This window comes from Passer montanus, unplaced genomic scaffold, assembly GCF_014805655.1.
Source record: "Passer montanus isolate IOZ18808 unplaced genomic scaffold, ASM1480565v1 scaffold101, whole genome shotgun sequence".
NCBI lineage: Eukaryota > Metazoa > Chordata > Aves > Passeriformes > Passeridae > Passer > Passer montanus.
Window position 1 is genome coordinate 888,645 of NW_024356616.1, and position 15,285 is coordinate 903,929.

The 15,285-nt window shown below is 58.7% G+C and overlaps 1 protein-coding gene across 2 annotated transcripts; it reads left to right on the top strand.

Annotated features, from left to right (window-relative positions):
• The first annotated feature begins 8,244 nt into the window (after window positions 1-8,244).
• On the top strand, window positions 8,245-12,317 carry EIF4EBP1 (eukaryotic translation initiation factor 4E binding protein 1). Of its 2 annotated transcripts, none has more exons than XM_039716735.1 (3): window positions 8,245-8,483; window positions 10,715-10,885; window positions 11,989-12,317. In XM_039716735.1, exons 1-3 carry the CDS (start codon window positions 8,336-8,338, stop codon window positions 12,021-12,023), a joined length of 354 nt encoding a protein of 117 aa, XP_039572669.1. In that variant the 5' UTR covers window positions 8,245-8,335; the 3' UTR covers window positions 12,024-12,317. The 2 variants fall into 2 exon arrangements, with proteins under 2 accessions (XP_039572669.1, XP_039572675.1); XM_039716741.1 differs by having other exon boundaries at window positions 8,247-8,483; window positions 11,992-12,317.
• Window positions 12,318-15,285: the final 2,968 nt, after the last annotated feature.

Sequence of the window (15,285 nt, forward strand, 5' to 3'; positions counted from 1 at the left end):
GAGGAGCCTTTAAAGGCGAGGGGCGGCCCCGGGCTGCTCGCTCCGGAGGGCGAGGGAAGGGGAGCGAGCGGCGGCACCTCCTCCTCCTCCCCCCGGACGCGCTGCCCCGGCCCGCCCCGCTCCCCCCCGGTGTCCCCGCCGGACATCTCAGCCTCTCGCCGCGCTCTCCCGCCCTTCCCCGTGCTCTCCATCCCATCCCTGTGCCCTCCAGCCCCTCTCTGAGTCCCCAGTGCCACACGTCTGTCCCTGCTCTCCACACACCATCCCGCTCCTGTCCTTCCCCGTGAGCCCTCAGCCCTCTGTGCTGCCCTCTCCGTGCACCCCTCGCTGTGCTCAGACTCTCCCCGGGCAGGACAGCCTGTCCCTGGTGGGGACAGTGTCACCCCTGTCACCCCCCACCCCGACATCAGCACAGGTGACACAGCTCCACCCAGGTGACGCTCAGGGCCACAGTCACCACTTCGCTCCCACAGTTATTGCCTGAGCCTCCTTCCCAGTGGATGGAGGAGCCCTTTCTTGCCCCCCTTCCTGAATTTCGGGGGTGCTGGTGTTTGGAGACCCCCACCCACACTTCCTGCCCTGCTCACTTGGCACTGGAGAACCCCAAAACTCTGGGAGGCTCCACGGCCCCAGCGCAGTTCCCAGGGCCCCTGGGCAGACTCCAGAGTGGATCATCCTTCCCTATCAGTTATTTATACAAATACTGGAACTTCTAAGACAGGCGGTCTCCAAACGCGGCAGTTTGAAGTCTCAGCCAAATGGGGGAATGTTGACAAAGACGGAAAAAATATGTGTAAAAACGATCTGGTTGGCATTTCTTCCCATTCATGAGCTACGAAAGCAGAGTCCTGCTTTTACGAGCTTCATCTTTACAAGGCTGTTTTGGATTTTCAGAGCCCTCAGCCAAGGGCTTGGTCGGATCTCACTGAGCTCCCAGCGCCGGCCTTTGCTGCTGGCTGGGAGCGAGCTGGGAATTGCTGTTCACAGGGCACTTTGTGCTGGCCCAGAGCGGCCCCTGGCACACACACAGCCTGCAGGGAGGCTGCCGTGTGTCCTGCCTGGCTGCACAGCTGCTCCGGGGCACTCAGGGCTGGCTTTGGGTCTCAAAGCAAAGCAGGAGCACCCGTGGGATTGTCCCTGGGTGATGAGGGCTCTGGGGAGTCACCAAGGGCCAGCCACGGGGCAGGATGCCCAGCTCTGCCACCCCCCTGGGCTGCTGGCTTCCCACCCTTCCCTAGGCTTTCCATCCTCACCTCTGCTTCCCATCCTCGCCTCCTTTTCCATCCCTGCCTCCATTTCCCCGGCAGGGCTGGGCTCTGCGCTGGCCCCCAGACACCCACGGGGCTGCCAGCCTCATCCCGGGCATTTTACATCCCGTTTTCCTTGCCTTCCTCACCCTGCAGGGAGCTCCCCCCGCACTCCCAGCCACAGACAGACACACTGCCCACAGCAGGACAGACAGCCGGGGACAAGCAGGCGCCCAGCCCCGGTCCTGACGGCTTCTCCCCGGAGCTCAGAGCCGGGCCAGCCCCCGACAGGAGGGCTCGATGCCCTGCCCCGCTGCCGGGGGCCGGGCGGGGCTGGGGAGGGGAAGGCAGAGCCCCGGGCTTTCCTCCCCGCCGGGGAAGTAACGCGGCTCCGTATCTTTGTCCCACTTTTACAGCTGGAAAAGCTGAAGCTCAGAGGTGCTGGGTCTCACCCAGCCCTCACCCCCACCCCTGCTGCTCCAGAGCTTTGATCCAAGCCCCCACAGGGATGGAGGCTGTCCAGGGGAAGCACCCTCGTCCCTTTCCCATCCCTGCCACCCTCCAGGATCTCTGGTTTGGCTCTACCTGCACGGCCACTGGCAGTGGGGAGGCAGGGCCAGCCTGGCAAAACGCCACAGGAAGCCAACGGGTCAAGGGTTGTTTAGAAAACTCTGGGAAAATATGTTTATACCATGGATCAGAGCAGCTCCTCTGGCTGTTGCTGCAGAATAAACAATGGGTATTTAAAAATACATTTTACACACAGAGAATCGGAATCAATTAGGGGAGATCCCTGCTTGGGGAGGGCTGGGATGAAGGGAGCAGACTTCTCCTTGCCGGGCAGCACATGGAGTTCCTGGTGCCCACGGATGTGTTTGGAGAGAGGAAACAGATGCCTGAGCTGATCCCAGACACATCTGAGGGCACATGGGCCCTGCTTGGTCCCAGAGAGTGAGGGGTGAGAGCTCAAGTAGCAGCTATGGATAAAACAAAAGCTTTTTATAGCTGAGAACTCGCTCCCTCCCTGGCATGTGGCTGCATACTGGTACAGGACACGAGATAAACCCAGCACACGGTGGAGTCGCAGTGCTGCCACTGCTCTGGGGGACACCAGAGTCCCCCTCTCCCCTCTGCCTCAGCCTCCTCAGCCTCCCATGGCAGCACAGGGTCCCAAACCAGCCCCAGTGCAGCAGGTGATGGCACCAAAGTGGGTTTCACCCGCCCATGCCAAGGGAGGACAGCACAGGATGAGGGCCATGGGATGCTCTGCATGACGAGGTGCCAAGGAGCACCACTTCACCCAAATGCCCTTCCCAGGGTGGCAGCTCTGGGCTCGCTGGGGCGGGCACAGGGCCAGGCTGGGCTTTGGGAATGGGTCTGCCCTGGCTGTGTCCCCACAGAAGTGACAGGCTCCCCTGGACTTTGCAGAATGCTTCCCATATCAGATCCGCAAATCTCGCTTTGAAGTTGTTTGGGATTCTCTGTCACCACATTTCCTTGTCAGCACATAAACAGGCTGTGATGAAGCTTTAACCCCTGGGTACTGCCTGTCCCAGGAAGCCTGCAGGAAGCTCCACATAAACTCAGGTCCCCATATAAACCCTCCTCCCCTGGCAAAGGCGGGCACAGCTCTGGGAGCTGCAGCAGCCAGCCAGGGCTTGTGCAGGAAGGGAAAAATCGGTGTCAGAATAATAAAAAATTATAAAAATGTGCTGTTTCATGGGCATGCTCAATATCCCGAGGCAAATATCCTACAGACAGTGTGTACCCCATAGAGTGTACCCCACAGACAGTGTGTACCCCACATTTACAGGGCTCAGGCAGGGTCTCAGCTGTGTATCTGTGCATCTTCAGACCCTCTTGTACATCCCCTGAGCCGGCTGCTGCCCCAGCACAGCTCCCCCATCACCCAGTGGGACGATCCCTGTGCCCCCACCCGGCTCTGCCACCCCAGCCCCGGGCATCCCAGGGGCTCCAAGCTCCCACGTCTCCAACACGCACATCCTGTTTTCCAGGCGAAGCTCCTGGGAGCTCCTGCCTCCCTGGTGATGAAAGAGGCACCCCGAGGTCGGAGCCGGCCCAGCCGGGGCTGAGGTCGCTCTCTGTCTGTTTGTCCAGCGGGGTTTGCCCCACGGACACACGGCTGGGCAGGAGGAAGGAGCCGTGCTGCCCTTCAGGGGCCGGGCAGGGCTGCAGGGATCCCCCTCCTCGCCTGGAGCACCCCAGGGTGGACAGCTGGGGGTTGAGGAGTGGGAAACCTGCGATGGAGAATGCGGCTCGGGCGTGGCTTCAGAGGGCAGCGGAGGGAGGCACGGGTCTGCCCCGGGGCCATCCTGGCCGGAGCAGGCAGCCTGAGAGCCGGCACAGCCCCGCAGCCCTTCCCGAGCCACGGCAGCACCGGGAGAATGAGGGAAAGGGGCACCGAGATCCTGAAACCCAGCCAGAGACAAAGGCTGCACTGAGGCCACGGCGGGTCCTGCTCCTGCCCCCCAGATCCCTGCACAGTTCTGGTTGCAAATTAAAAACTAAATCAGGGTAAAGCTGTTTTCTTTCCTGCGCTGTTGAGAGGAAAGCCTGCGGCAGCAGCAGGGCAGCGCCTGCAGCAGTTATTCCAAATTTCTGGCATTTTTATCAAACCTTGCAGGTTCCGTTTCTGACAGGTCCCATCTCCCTCCAGCTGTTGGAGAAGGGACAGTCCTCATGCTGCCATCAGGACCACAAAGGCTTTACGGATGTTTTCACAGCTCCTCTCCCGTTGTTTCTGGTTTTCTTTCAGCTGTTGCTAAAGCAAACTGGGGTGGGGGGAGGAGGGAGAAGTCTGCAATAGCACGGGTGCAGATTTCACAAAAAGTGTGGGAAGTATCGAGAAAAAACAACAGCAGAAATGACCTCAGAGGGAGCGGAGCTTTCAGGCAGGGCTTTCCCGGGGAGAGAGGAGCATCCATGTGGCACTCCCAGCTCTGCCCCAAAGCAGGGTGGGAGGGAGAGGGTCCAGCCCCACATGGGGGGAGCTGGCAGGGATGAGGGAGCTGCCAGTGCCACCCAGATCTGCCCCTGAATGCCAGGCACCTGTGCCAAATCTGTGCCCAGTAGCGCCCATCCCTGCTCCCCATGTCACCTCCTGGGGCTGGCACCGGGCTGTGCTCGCTTCCAGCCCGATGTCCGCAGGGACAGAACCAGCAACATCGAGGGGGAGAAGGAGGAAGAGGAGGAGGAGGAAGAGCCAAACACTCCCTCCCTGGCTCTGGCCAGGGGTACCACGGTGAATCCCGTGTTTCCAGACCCAAAGAACCCATCCCAGGGCTGCGTTTTTGGGGTGCTGAGCACCCCAGCAATGCCAGGGTTGTCCCAGCCAGGGTTGTCCCAGCCAGGGTTTCCTGCCCAGGGCTGGGGCCAGCGGAGATGCCCTTCCCAAAGGCAGGATGGGCTTGTTTATGGGCAACCTTTATCTGCACGAACAGCCCTGGGGCGGGCAGCAGGGCTGTGGCTTCGTCCGGGTCTGTCCTTATCGGCCCCGCCATCGGAGGGGAATGTAAACACCGAGGGACGGGGTGGAAATGCCGCGGCACCGGGACATCCGTGGGGTCCACCGTCATGCCGTCCTTCACGGGGCTGCGGAGGGGTCCGGGGGAGGGCTGGGGTGAGGAGGGGGCTGGGGATGAGCCTTCACCCAGACAGGAGGTGATGGATGGGGAGAGATGAAAGCTGCCGGCGCTCCAGGCAGGAATTTATCCTTCCCTCGGGTTATCGGCTTCCTGTGCCAGCAAATCCCGAAATCACAGCCCAGGGCAGGTGGGGCCGGCCGGGGCAGGGCCGGTGATGGCCCCCAGCCCCTGCTGCATCCCCAGGGCTGCTCCCACAGCGGGGACAGGGGCGTTTCGTGACTGGAAAAACACATTTTCCTCCCCAGGAGCTGCCAGCGGAGTGAATCCTCCCCCAGAGCCAGCCCTGACCCATCCAAAGCGGGTCGGGAGCAAAGGCAGGGCTGCCGGGGGACGCACACCTCGGAGAGCACTGCTGCTCCCGATTTAGAAGGCAAAAATGCGATAACTCCCCTATCACATGAGGATGACAAAGGGCTTTCCAGCCCGGGGAGCTGCCCGTGGAATGGGCAGATAAAATGCCCTGGAGGGGAACACTCTGTAACCGGAGGGTGCTGGGAGAGCACCCAGTGCCTCTCCCTGATCCCGGGCAGCTCCTGGGCAGCTCCTGGGCAGCTGGAGCTCTTGTGAGGGGCAGGAGGATCCTGTCCCCGTCCCCGTCCCTGTCCCTGTCCCCGTGTGCTGCCCGGAGCACTGAAGGTGACACCGCGGTCGGGCTGGCCGTGCCAGGATGTGCCCTACACCCTGACCTTCCCCGGTCCCTGACCCCACAACAGCCCAGCTCTCCAGCAGGAGGAGGAGGAGGAGGAAGCGGCAGCGGCCGCCTCTCTGGGTTGGGGGTCACTGCTGATGTCACCCCGTGCAGGAAATGTTGTTTTCCTGCCCCAGTGCCCACTAATCGATTCAGCAGCTGGCACGGGGCGAGGGCTGCCGCTTCCCGGAGCATTGAGGGTGACACCGCGGTCGGGCTGGCCCTGCCGGGATGTGCCCTACACCCTGACCTTCCCCGGTCCCCGACCCCACAACAGCCCCGCTCTCCAGCAGCAGCAGGAGGAGGAGGAGGAGGGTGCTGCCCGGAGCACTGAAGGTGACACCGCGGTCGGGCTGGCCGTGCCAGGATGTGCCCTACACCCTGACCTTCCCCGGTCCCTGACCCCACAACAGCCCAGCTCTCCAGCAGGAGGAGGAGGAGGAGGAAGCGGCAGCGGCCGCCTCTCTGGGTTGGGGGTCACTGCTGATGTCACCCCGTGCAGGAAATGTTGTTTTCCTGCCCCAGTGCCCACTAATCGATTCAGCAGCTGGCACGGGGCGAGGGCTGCCTGCCTGGCACTGCAGCCTGCCTGGGGTGCCGGGGGGTTCTTGGGGACACCGCAGCCTGCCTCTCGGGGGGATTCTTTGGGGACACCGCAGCCTGCCTGGGGTCTCGGGGGTTTTTGGGGACACCGCAGCCTGCCTGGGGTCCCGCAGGACCTTGGGGGCACTACAGCCTGCCTGGGGTCCCACAGAACCCTAGGGACACCGCAGCCTGCTTGGGGACCCGCAGGACCCTGGGGACACCGCAGCCTGCCTGGGGGCCCGGGGGGTTTTTGGGGGCACCGCAGCCTGCTTGGGGACCCGCAGGACCCTGGGGACACCGCAGCCTGCCTGGGGTCTCGGGGGTTTTTGGGGACACCGCAGCCTGCCTGGGGTCCCGCAGGACCTTGGGGGCACTACAGCCTGCCTGGGGTCCCACAGAACCCTAGGGACACCGCAGCCTGCTTGGGGACCCGCAGGACCTTGGGGACCCCGCAGCCGTGCCCATTCCCGGCCTGGCAGGACACCGCTGCCCTGCACGCCGAAACGCTGCCCCGCAGAGCTCTCAGCGACCCCCGGGACCCGCGGGACGGGGCTGGCCCCGCCGTCCGGAGCCGTGCGCGGCTGCCGAGCTCCATCTGTCGGAGCCGGGGATGCTGTGTCCCACCGGGACGGCCCCGCCGCGGCCTCGGTGCCCGGAGGGGCTTCACGCCGGGTTTCACCCCTGGGTTCCTCCCCCTGCCCAGCCCGGGGGTCCCAGCGCTGCTCTTTGGATCTTCTATTTATTAAAGAATTGAGACAAAGCCAATTTCCCACCGGGAAATTTCTCCCGCCGGGAGAAGCGCCCGCGGCACCGGGAAACGGCACAGCCAAAAGCGGGGGGCACGGGCTGGGGGTGCCTCGGGGGGGAAAGGGGAGGAAATGGGGGGAAAAGGGAGAAAATAAATGGGAGAAAATGGAAGAAAGAGGGAGGAAAAGGGGAAAAAAGGAGAAAAAGGGGGGAAAAGGGAGAAAATAAATGGGAGAAAATGGGAGAAAGAGGGAGGAAAAGGGAAAAAAAGGAGAAAAAGGGGGGGAAAGGGAGAAAATGAGAGAAAATAAATGTGAAAAAATGGGGGAGAGAGGGAGAAAAAGGGGAAAAAGGGAGAAAAAGGGAGAAAATAAACGGGAGAAAAAGGGAGAGAATAAATAGGAGAAAGAGGGAGAAAAAGGGGAAAAGGGAGAAAATGAGAGAAAATAAATGTGAAAAAATGGGGGAGAGAGGGAGAAAAAGGGGAAAAAGGGAGGGAGAAAATGAGAGAAAATGGGAAAAATAAATGTATGTTGTTTTATGTGAAAAGGGAGAAAATAAATGAGAGAAAGAGGGAGAAAAAGGGGAAAAGGGAGAAAATGAGAGAAAATAAATTGGAGAAAATGAGGGAGAGAGGGAGAAAAGGGGGGGGGAAAGGGAGAAAAAGGGAGAAAATAAACGGGAGAAAAAGGGATAAAATAAAAGGGAGGAAAAGGGAGAAAATAAATGAGAGAAAGAGGGAGAAAAAGGGGAAAAAGGGAGAAAAAGGGGGGAAAAGGCAGAAAAAGGGAGACAATGGGAGAAAATAAACGGGAGAAAAAGGGAGAGAATAAAAGGGAGAAAGTGAGAGAAAATAAATGGGAGAAAATGGGGGAGAGAGGGAGAAAAAGGGGGAAAAGGGAGGAAAAGGGAGAAAATGGGAGAAAATAAACGGGAGAAAATAAATGGGAGAAAGAGGGAGGAGAAGGGAAAAAAGGGAGAAAGGGCAAAAATGGGAGAAAAAGAGAGACAATGGGAGAAAATAAATGGGAGAAAAAGGGAGAAAGAGGGAGGAAAAGGGAAAAAAGGGAGAAAAGGGGGAGAAAAAGAGAGACAATGGGAGAAAATAAATGGGAGAAAAAGGGAAAAAAGGGGGACCCGTCGGGGGTCCCGCCCAGACCACGCCCATTTAGCGCTAAGCCCCGCCCCCGCCCGAGCTAAACCCCGCCCCGCGGCAATCCCAAGATTACATTAGCATAACCCCGCCCCCTCCGACCAAACCCCGCCCACCCCGGTGCGAGCCCCGCCCACTCCCGTTCCTGCGGCGGAAGGGGCGTGGCCCGGGCCGGAAGCGGCGGGCGGGCGGCGGCGGCGGAGCCGGTGCTGCTCCCGGTCGCGGTCGCGGTCCCGGTCCCGGTCCCGTCATGTCGGGCCGCTGCTGCCACGGGCAGACGCCCAGTCGCGACATCCCGGGCCCCGGCAAGTGCCTCGCCCTGCCCGACGGGGCCCCGCTGCCGCCCGGCGACTACAGCACCACGCCGGGGGGCACCGTGTTTGGGACCACGCCGGGCGGTGAGCGCCGCGCCGCCGGGGGACGGCGGGGAGGGCTCGGTGTGAGCACGGGCTTACCGCGGGGCAGCGCTGCCGCCCTGCCCCGGGACGGGGACCGGAGCCGCCGCCCGGTACCGGGGCTCGGTGGAGGTTCGGGGGCCGGGACGGGCGGAGCTCGGCTCGGGAGCCTCGGCCGCGGTCACTGATCAATTCTGGTCGCTGATATTTGCTCTGGCGGCAGCAAACCCTGCGGCTTTTTGGGTTTTGCTTTATTTCCAGCCCCAAAGTGGAGGCACGGGCTCGTTCCCTCTGCGCTGTCCTGGGCAGGACGTGCCGGGACTTGCCCTCGAGCCAGGGCAATAAATTATTATGCCGAGGGTTCTGAAATAAATGGGCTTTCTATTCATAACAGGTTCCTCTGTCGCGGAGGTTCTGTGTCCCCATCCCCTTTGGGAGCTCGTTTTTGGCAGCCAGAAGCGGCTGCGGGTGGCGGCACAGGCTCGGTTTGGGCAGTTCCAGCGCCGGGCTTTGGGGTGATCCTGGGGCGATTTCCTTCCCACACCTCCAGGAACCCCCTGGTGCCGATGGCTGCAGCCTGCCCGGAGCCGGGAGAGCAGCGCTGCGGGTCCCGCGGGGCTGCAGGGGTTAAAGCGCGGGGACACGGGGAGGTGACACCGCTGACAGAGCCGGGCTTGGGGCTTCTTCTGGCCGGGCTTTCCCTCCTCTGCCAGCAGCACCTGCAGGAGCCTTCCCCGGCCGGGAGCAACCGGCAGAAAGAGCGATTAACACGGCAGAAATTAAATGAGCAATTAGCGGCAGGCAGTAATGAGCCCTCCGGGGCTTTCGAGCCCGGGGAGTTCCTGGGTGTTTGTGCCCAGGGTGTGCCCACTGTTGGGGACACCGAGCTGGGGACACCGCGTGCTGCCCGCCCCTGCTGACGGGAGGACAGACAGGCGGGCGTGTGTCTGCCCCGAGGGGCTGCCAGGGAGCAGAGCATCCCCTGGTTGTGTGGTTTTTGTGCTGAACACACCCAGGAGCGCGGCTCTGGGCGGGTGCAGGAGCTGTGACAGCCTGCCCGGGGTGTCCTGCTCCTCCTGTCCTGCTCCTCCTGGCTTTCAGGAGCTCAGGGCATGATGAGGCTGTTGGAGGAAGGTGGAAGAAGCTCCCAGTGCTGGTACAGAGCTGCAGTTCCAGGAATCCCTGTTCTCTCCCTGGAGAGTAATTCAGCACTCCTCTCCCAGCCAGCTGATTGTAGATCCTCCTCCCGAAAGAACAGGATCATCAGTGAAAAGGTTTTTTTTTGGTGTTTTGAGAACTCCCTGGCAGATCACAGCTGCTGGAGGTGTTGTTTTATGTATTTATCGGATATTTACAGTGCTCAGGCCAAAGGGAGTTGGCTGTTCTGGGACAGATGGTGGCAGGAGCTGTTTGCCCACACGTGTGTACTTTAGTTAACACTTCTGGGGAGGGCACAAGGACAAATCCCTTTCCCTGTGGCTGGAAGGGGAGCAGAGCAGGACACACCTGCCCCAGAGGGCTGTGCAGCCTCCTTTGGGAAGCAGAATTGTTTTCCAGCACTTGCTGGGTTAAGGCTGTGGGCTGTTTGGAGGGATCCCTTTTTCTGCCTGTGGTTTTTGAGCTGCTTCCATGAAATTCCTTTACAAGAACAGGGTGTTCAGTGGTGTTCCTAGAAATCCATGCCTGGAGGCTCAGCGTGCTTGGCTGGAGCTGGGTGGTTCCTGGTTAAGCTGTGGAGCATTAACCAGCAGTGTAAACCCTGAGCAAGGTGTGTGTGAGTGCTGCTGTGCCAAGGGAAGTGTCCACGCAGGAATTCCCGCTGGGCAGAGCTCAGAGGGACAGCCCTGCCCTGCCCCCTGCTCTGTGTCCACCTGCAGCTTTCAGCCCCGCTTCTGGCCATGAGAGGGAATTAAATTCAGTTTTCTGTTTGCTCTGTGGGCTGGTGTGGCCTTGAGCAAGGTGGAAAGGGCTGAATCTGCTGCTTCCAGCCCCTGCCCGGGGTTTGGAGCCCTGTGCTGCCTCGGGGCAGAGTCTGGGTGCCTGATGTGTCACCTTTAGTGGAGATACAGTGTCAGTGCACCCAAAATTCTGGTGAGGTAACCCAGACTGAGGTGCTGCATCACAATTATCGCTTAAAATCCAATCCCTGAGCGTTTTGGGCTGTAAGGGACCTTAAAGATGATGGAATTCCCTGCCCTGGGCAGGGAGGGCTGAGCCTGTGCTGTCCCCCCCAGGTACCAGGATCATTTATGACCGAAAGTTCTTGATGGAATGCCGCAATTCTCCGGGTGCCAAAACCCCTCCCTCCGACCTTCCCGACATTCCAGGAGTCACCAGCCCCAGCGTGGAGGAGCTGAAGCTTGAAAACCACCACGTGCAGAACTGTGAGGAGAAAGTGAGCGCAGGTGAGCTCAGGCAGCAGAGCCCCAAAGCCCCAACAGCCTCGGAGGGGCTCTGCTGGTTCCTAGAAGTTCCAGAGCTGGAGTGGAGCCAGGAGGTTCCCAGGAAACGTGGCCAATTCTCCAGTGACTTCTTGGAAAGTCACAGTGGGCTCAGTGTCACAGGGTGATGGGGTCTCGCGGTTTGATCCCGCTCTGGGCCCCAGCAATGTGGCTTTGGCAGTTTTTGGGTGTCATTTGATATGATTCCCATCAATTCAGGGTTTGGGAAGCTGCTGTTGGGTGAGGAGCCCTGTGGAGGGCAGAGGGGCAGCTGCTGCTGCCTCTCCCTGAGCTGGGCCGTGCTGCAGCTGCTGGAGTTTCAAGTTACAATTCAGAGCAGGATTTTCTTGGGTTTTTAATATCAGCCTGAGTGGTAAATTCCTCCTGCCTGTTCTGTCCCTGGTATGACAGGGACGCTTCTCTGAGGCCCTGCTGCAGCAACACGAGCCAATATTGCCCTTGAAGAATTGTTTTTAAAGTTATTTGAGGTTATTTTTTGGTGCAACCTGAACCTACCAAGTGCAAGTATTTATCTTCTCTCTAAAAATAAAAATCCAAAGGCTCTTTTTGTGTGCTTGCTGCAAGTAAAACCTTTCCAGAGTCAGGATTGCCTCGTGCCTGACACACTGCTGTGGCCTGGAGTGGCTCACAGGAGTCCCTGAAATGCAGGCTGGGCTGTGACAGCCAGAGAATCCCTGTCCCCAGGAGCAGCTCCTGCCTGTCAGGCTGTGGGAGCAACCCTTGGGATAAGGGGTGTGAAATGTGCCTGGCTGGCTTCTGTCCTCTGTACTTCTTTCCATTCCTTGTGAGGAGGAAATCCAGGGGTAAGAATCAATGATTTCAAGGGCATTTTCTCTGCTCTGATACGTCTGAGGGAGATCCCCCAGCAGTGACACCTTTACCAGAGCTTCACAAGATGATTTTCACACCAACCCTGCTGCCTGAATGCAGCTTTTAAGCCCAAACCACCCCATTTCTGAAGCACAGCTGCCAGCCACTCCTTCACTGGAATCTTTGCTATTTAATGTTCAACCCTGAGGCCTCACCCATGGTTTTGTCCCTCCCAGCAGGTGAGGAAGAGCAGTTTGACATGGACATCTAACACACCTGCCTGCAGAGTGCTGATCCAGTGAAGCACCAGGACTTGTCTGGAGGATTCCCACCAGCCCATGCCTTGAGTGCCTTCCTGCTCTGGGAAAGGCAGGTTCCCTCAGGAGAGCAGAGTCCTGCTCCAGGGGCCAGGCCTCGGGGTGCTGCAGGAGACACTCTCCCCCCCTTGGTTTGGGTTCCAGTTTTATGCTTTTGTTAATCATTTTAATACTGTAACAGAAATGCAATATAAGGGAGAAATAAAAAATCACGTGGAGTCTCCTGGTGTGGAGATGAATGCAATAAATGTGGCTTCTGTCCCTTATTCCAGCAAGAAACTGCTGACCTGAGGTGCTGGGGCTGGGCCAAGCATCCCTGGTCCCTGGGGGAAGTTTTGCTCTGCCAAATCTGCCCCCAGAATAGACAACAACTGTCCCCTGAGTGCCACAAGTTGTGTTCTAGTGCCTGCCAGGCTCAGGCTGCAGGTGGGATGTTTGGGGTCAGTTCAGCTGCAGGCTCTTGGAGGGCTCCTGGCTGAGCTGTTCCTGCCCTGCCAGGCAGAGGAAGGAGCCTCCAGCTTTGCCACTGCAATTCTTTCTGGCATGTGCTTGCCTGGGTTTGTGATCCATGGTGGAATTTCCCTGCTGCTTCACCCTTGCTTCTCTTTTTTATCCTGTGGTGGACAGGGAGAAGAGCTTTGGGGAAGAGGGTTAGAAACAAAGTCTGGGTTTGAGAGGGGGATTTTCATCAGAGAAAGTTCATTTTGATATGGGAAAGTCCAGTCCCCAGGGCAAATATCTTCATTTTTAGCCTCAGTGAGGTTTGATAAATGTGGTCTGGACAGTCTGTAAGACATTGCTGTTACTGCTGGGGGGTGGAGGCACCTCACAGGAGGAGAATTCTTCTGGGCACAGCCTGAACTTCAGACTTCCCAAACCACAGGGAGTGTCTGTGCACATCAGGTTAGGCAGATAGCATTTAAATATCTGCTAATGATGCCCAGTGGTGACATTATGATATGCAAACCCTCAATAATGAGTAACAGAACAAAGCAATTGCTGCAGATAAACCTGCATTTCTCTGAGATAAGATTTAAGGGTTTCTCTGAAACCTTAATGGGAACAAATCCAAATTTATTGCCCTCAGGTGTGACTTTATCGGCCTCAGCTGCACCAGTTAGGTTCTGAGGATGGTTTAGAGAGGAGCTGCTGCAGCTGGGACTGACTTTCTGTTCTAAATTGGTGGTTTTGGTTTAAAATGGCATTGCTGTGGAGCAGCTGCAGTTTTTGGTTTAGGAAAACTTCCCGTGTTGATGGTAATTTCCCCAAAGTTCCCCTATTGAGGGAAAGACTGAAATAGCCCTGACAGGCTCTGCAGGGATGAGTCCCTGTGCTTGTGCTGGGGCTTCTCCTGCTGCCCCAACCAAAATGAGGAATTCCTGCTCTGCTCTGGGTTTACTGGGAAGGGCTGGATGGATGGAGAGCAGGTTTCCTGCACAGGGACCCGAGCAGGACTGGGTGTCACCCTCCCTGACCTGGGCTGTGTCCCTGTGTCACCCAGGACAGGATTTGGAGTGACACATGATGCTGGTGACCCTGTGTGGCCCTGGGATCCCTGAGTTGCCATCCCAAGCTGCACATCCAGGCACTTTTGGGATCCCCAAGGTGCCATCCCAAGCTGCACATCCAGGTAATTTTGGGATCCCTGAGGTCCATCCCAAGCTGCACATCCAGGTAATTTTGGGATCCCTGACATGTCATCCCAAGCTTCATATCCAGGTAATTTTGGCATCCCTGAGGTGCTATCCCAAGCTGCACATCCAGGCAGTTTTGGGATCCCTGAGGTGCCATCCCAAGCTGCACATCCAGGCAGTTTTGGGATGCCTGAGGTGCCATCCCAAGGTGCATGTCCAGGTAATTTTGGGATCCCCAAGGTGCCATCCCAAGCTGCACATCCAGGCAGTTTTGGGGAGCAATGAGCTGATTTCAGCCTTGACCAACCATGGCTTTTGGAGCAGGAGCCTTGTGGTGCTGGGCTTTGGTACAGAAGGGGCTGCCTGGTTTTTGGGGGTGCCAGGTATTGCAGGTAGTGCTCTTAAATGCCATTCCTGCCACCTGCAGGAGAGGTAACACGTGCTGGAGGTGTTAATGCTTTGTGTCCCGGCAGCTTTGGCAGCTTTGCATCGGTATCTGCCGCTTATGCAGATGTGGGAGCATCAAAGCGCCAGGTGCCCGCACACCGATAATCCAGAGGGAGGGAGGACAGCCTGTGAAACACCTGGCCAGGTGTGACCGGGGTCCTGCTGGGCTCTGGGTGCAGGCCCCGGGGCCATGGGCTCATCGTGGGGGCAGAGAGAGCCGGGATGTGAGGTGATGTGCACATCTGCTCTGCTGCAATTTGTCCCGAGCCCATTCCTTAAACCTTTCCAGCCGCGGTGTGGGGCCAAGTGGTCTCAGCATCCCCTTGCTCTGGTCCTTCACTCCCTCCCTTCCCCCTCCCAGCCCCAGCTGCTGCATCCTTCAGCCAGGCCCTTTCGGATCCATCTCCCTCGTGCACTCACGTTTACAGCTCTCCAAGCTTTGCCCCGAGCCCTGCCAGGAGCAGCTCAGCATTCCAGGGCACATCTCTGCTTCCCCAGGCTCTGCTCCTCACCCACCTTGTGTTTTTTCACGGGCTGAGCCCAGTTGTGCACTGTGGGAGGGAGGGAGGCAGTCGTGGGTGGCTGAGGCACAGCTGGGATGCTCCGGGGAGGTCCAGTGACAAGTTGGCTTTGTCCTTGCATTTCCCATCCCAGCCCCTTTTTGTCTCAACCGGGTGTCCCTGTGTCCTGCCCCATGTCCCTGTGTCCCCATCAAGGGACAAACACCACCTGCCCGACCCAGCTCGTGCTTTAATGCACCATTTGTACAAATACCACCCTCAGTCTGTTTGTTCTCACTCTCTCTGTGTCCAAAGCAATCTGTGCCTGCTGTCCCCCTGGCCGAGCCAGCCCTTCCCAGAGCAGGAACCTGCCAGCTCCCCCAGCCCTGGGATGCTGAAGGGTCGTGGGCAGGACGGGGGCTGTCCCCCCACTTTATTGTCCCCGTGTCTGGGCTCCTGCGTCCCCCAGCCGATGTAGATTGGGGCAGGAGCAGGGCCAGAGCTCTCCCTGCTCAGGTCAGGTCGAGCCTGACAGATCCTTGCCTAAACCCGACTTTATTGTCATTATCCACACTTTGATGTTTTCCTTACAGCCCTGGAATCCCAGCCTTTATTTTTCCACCCGGCTCTTCCCA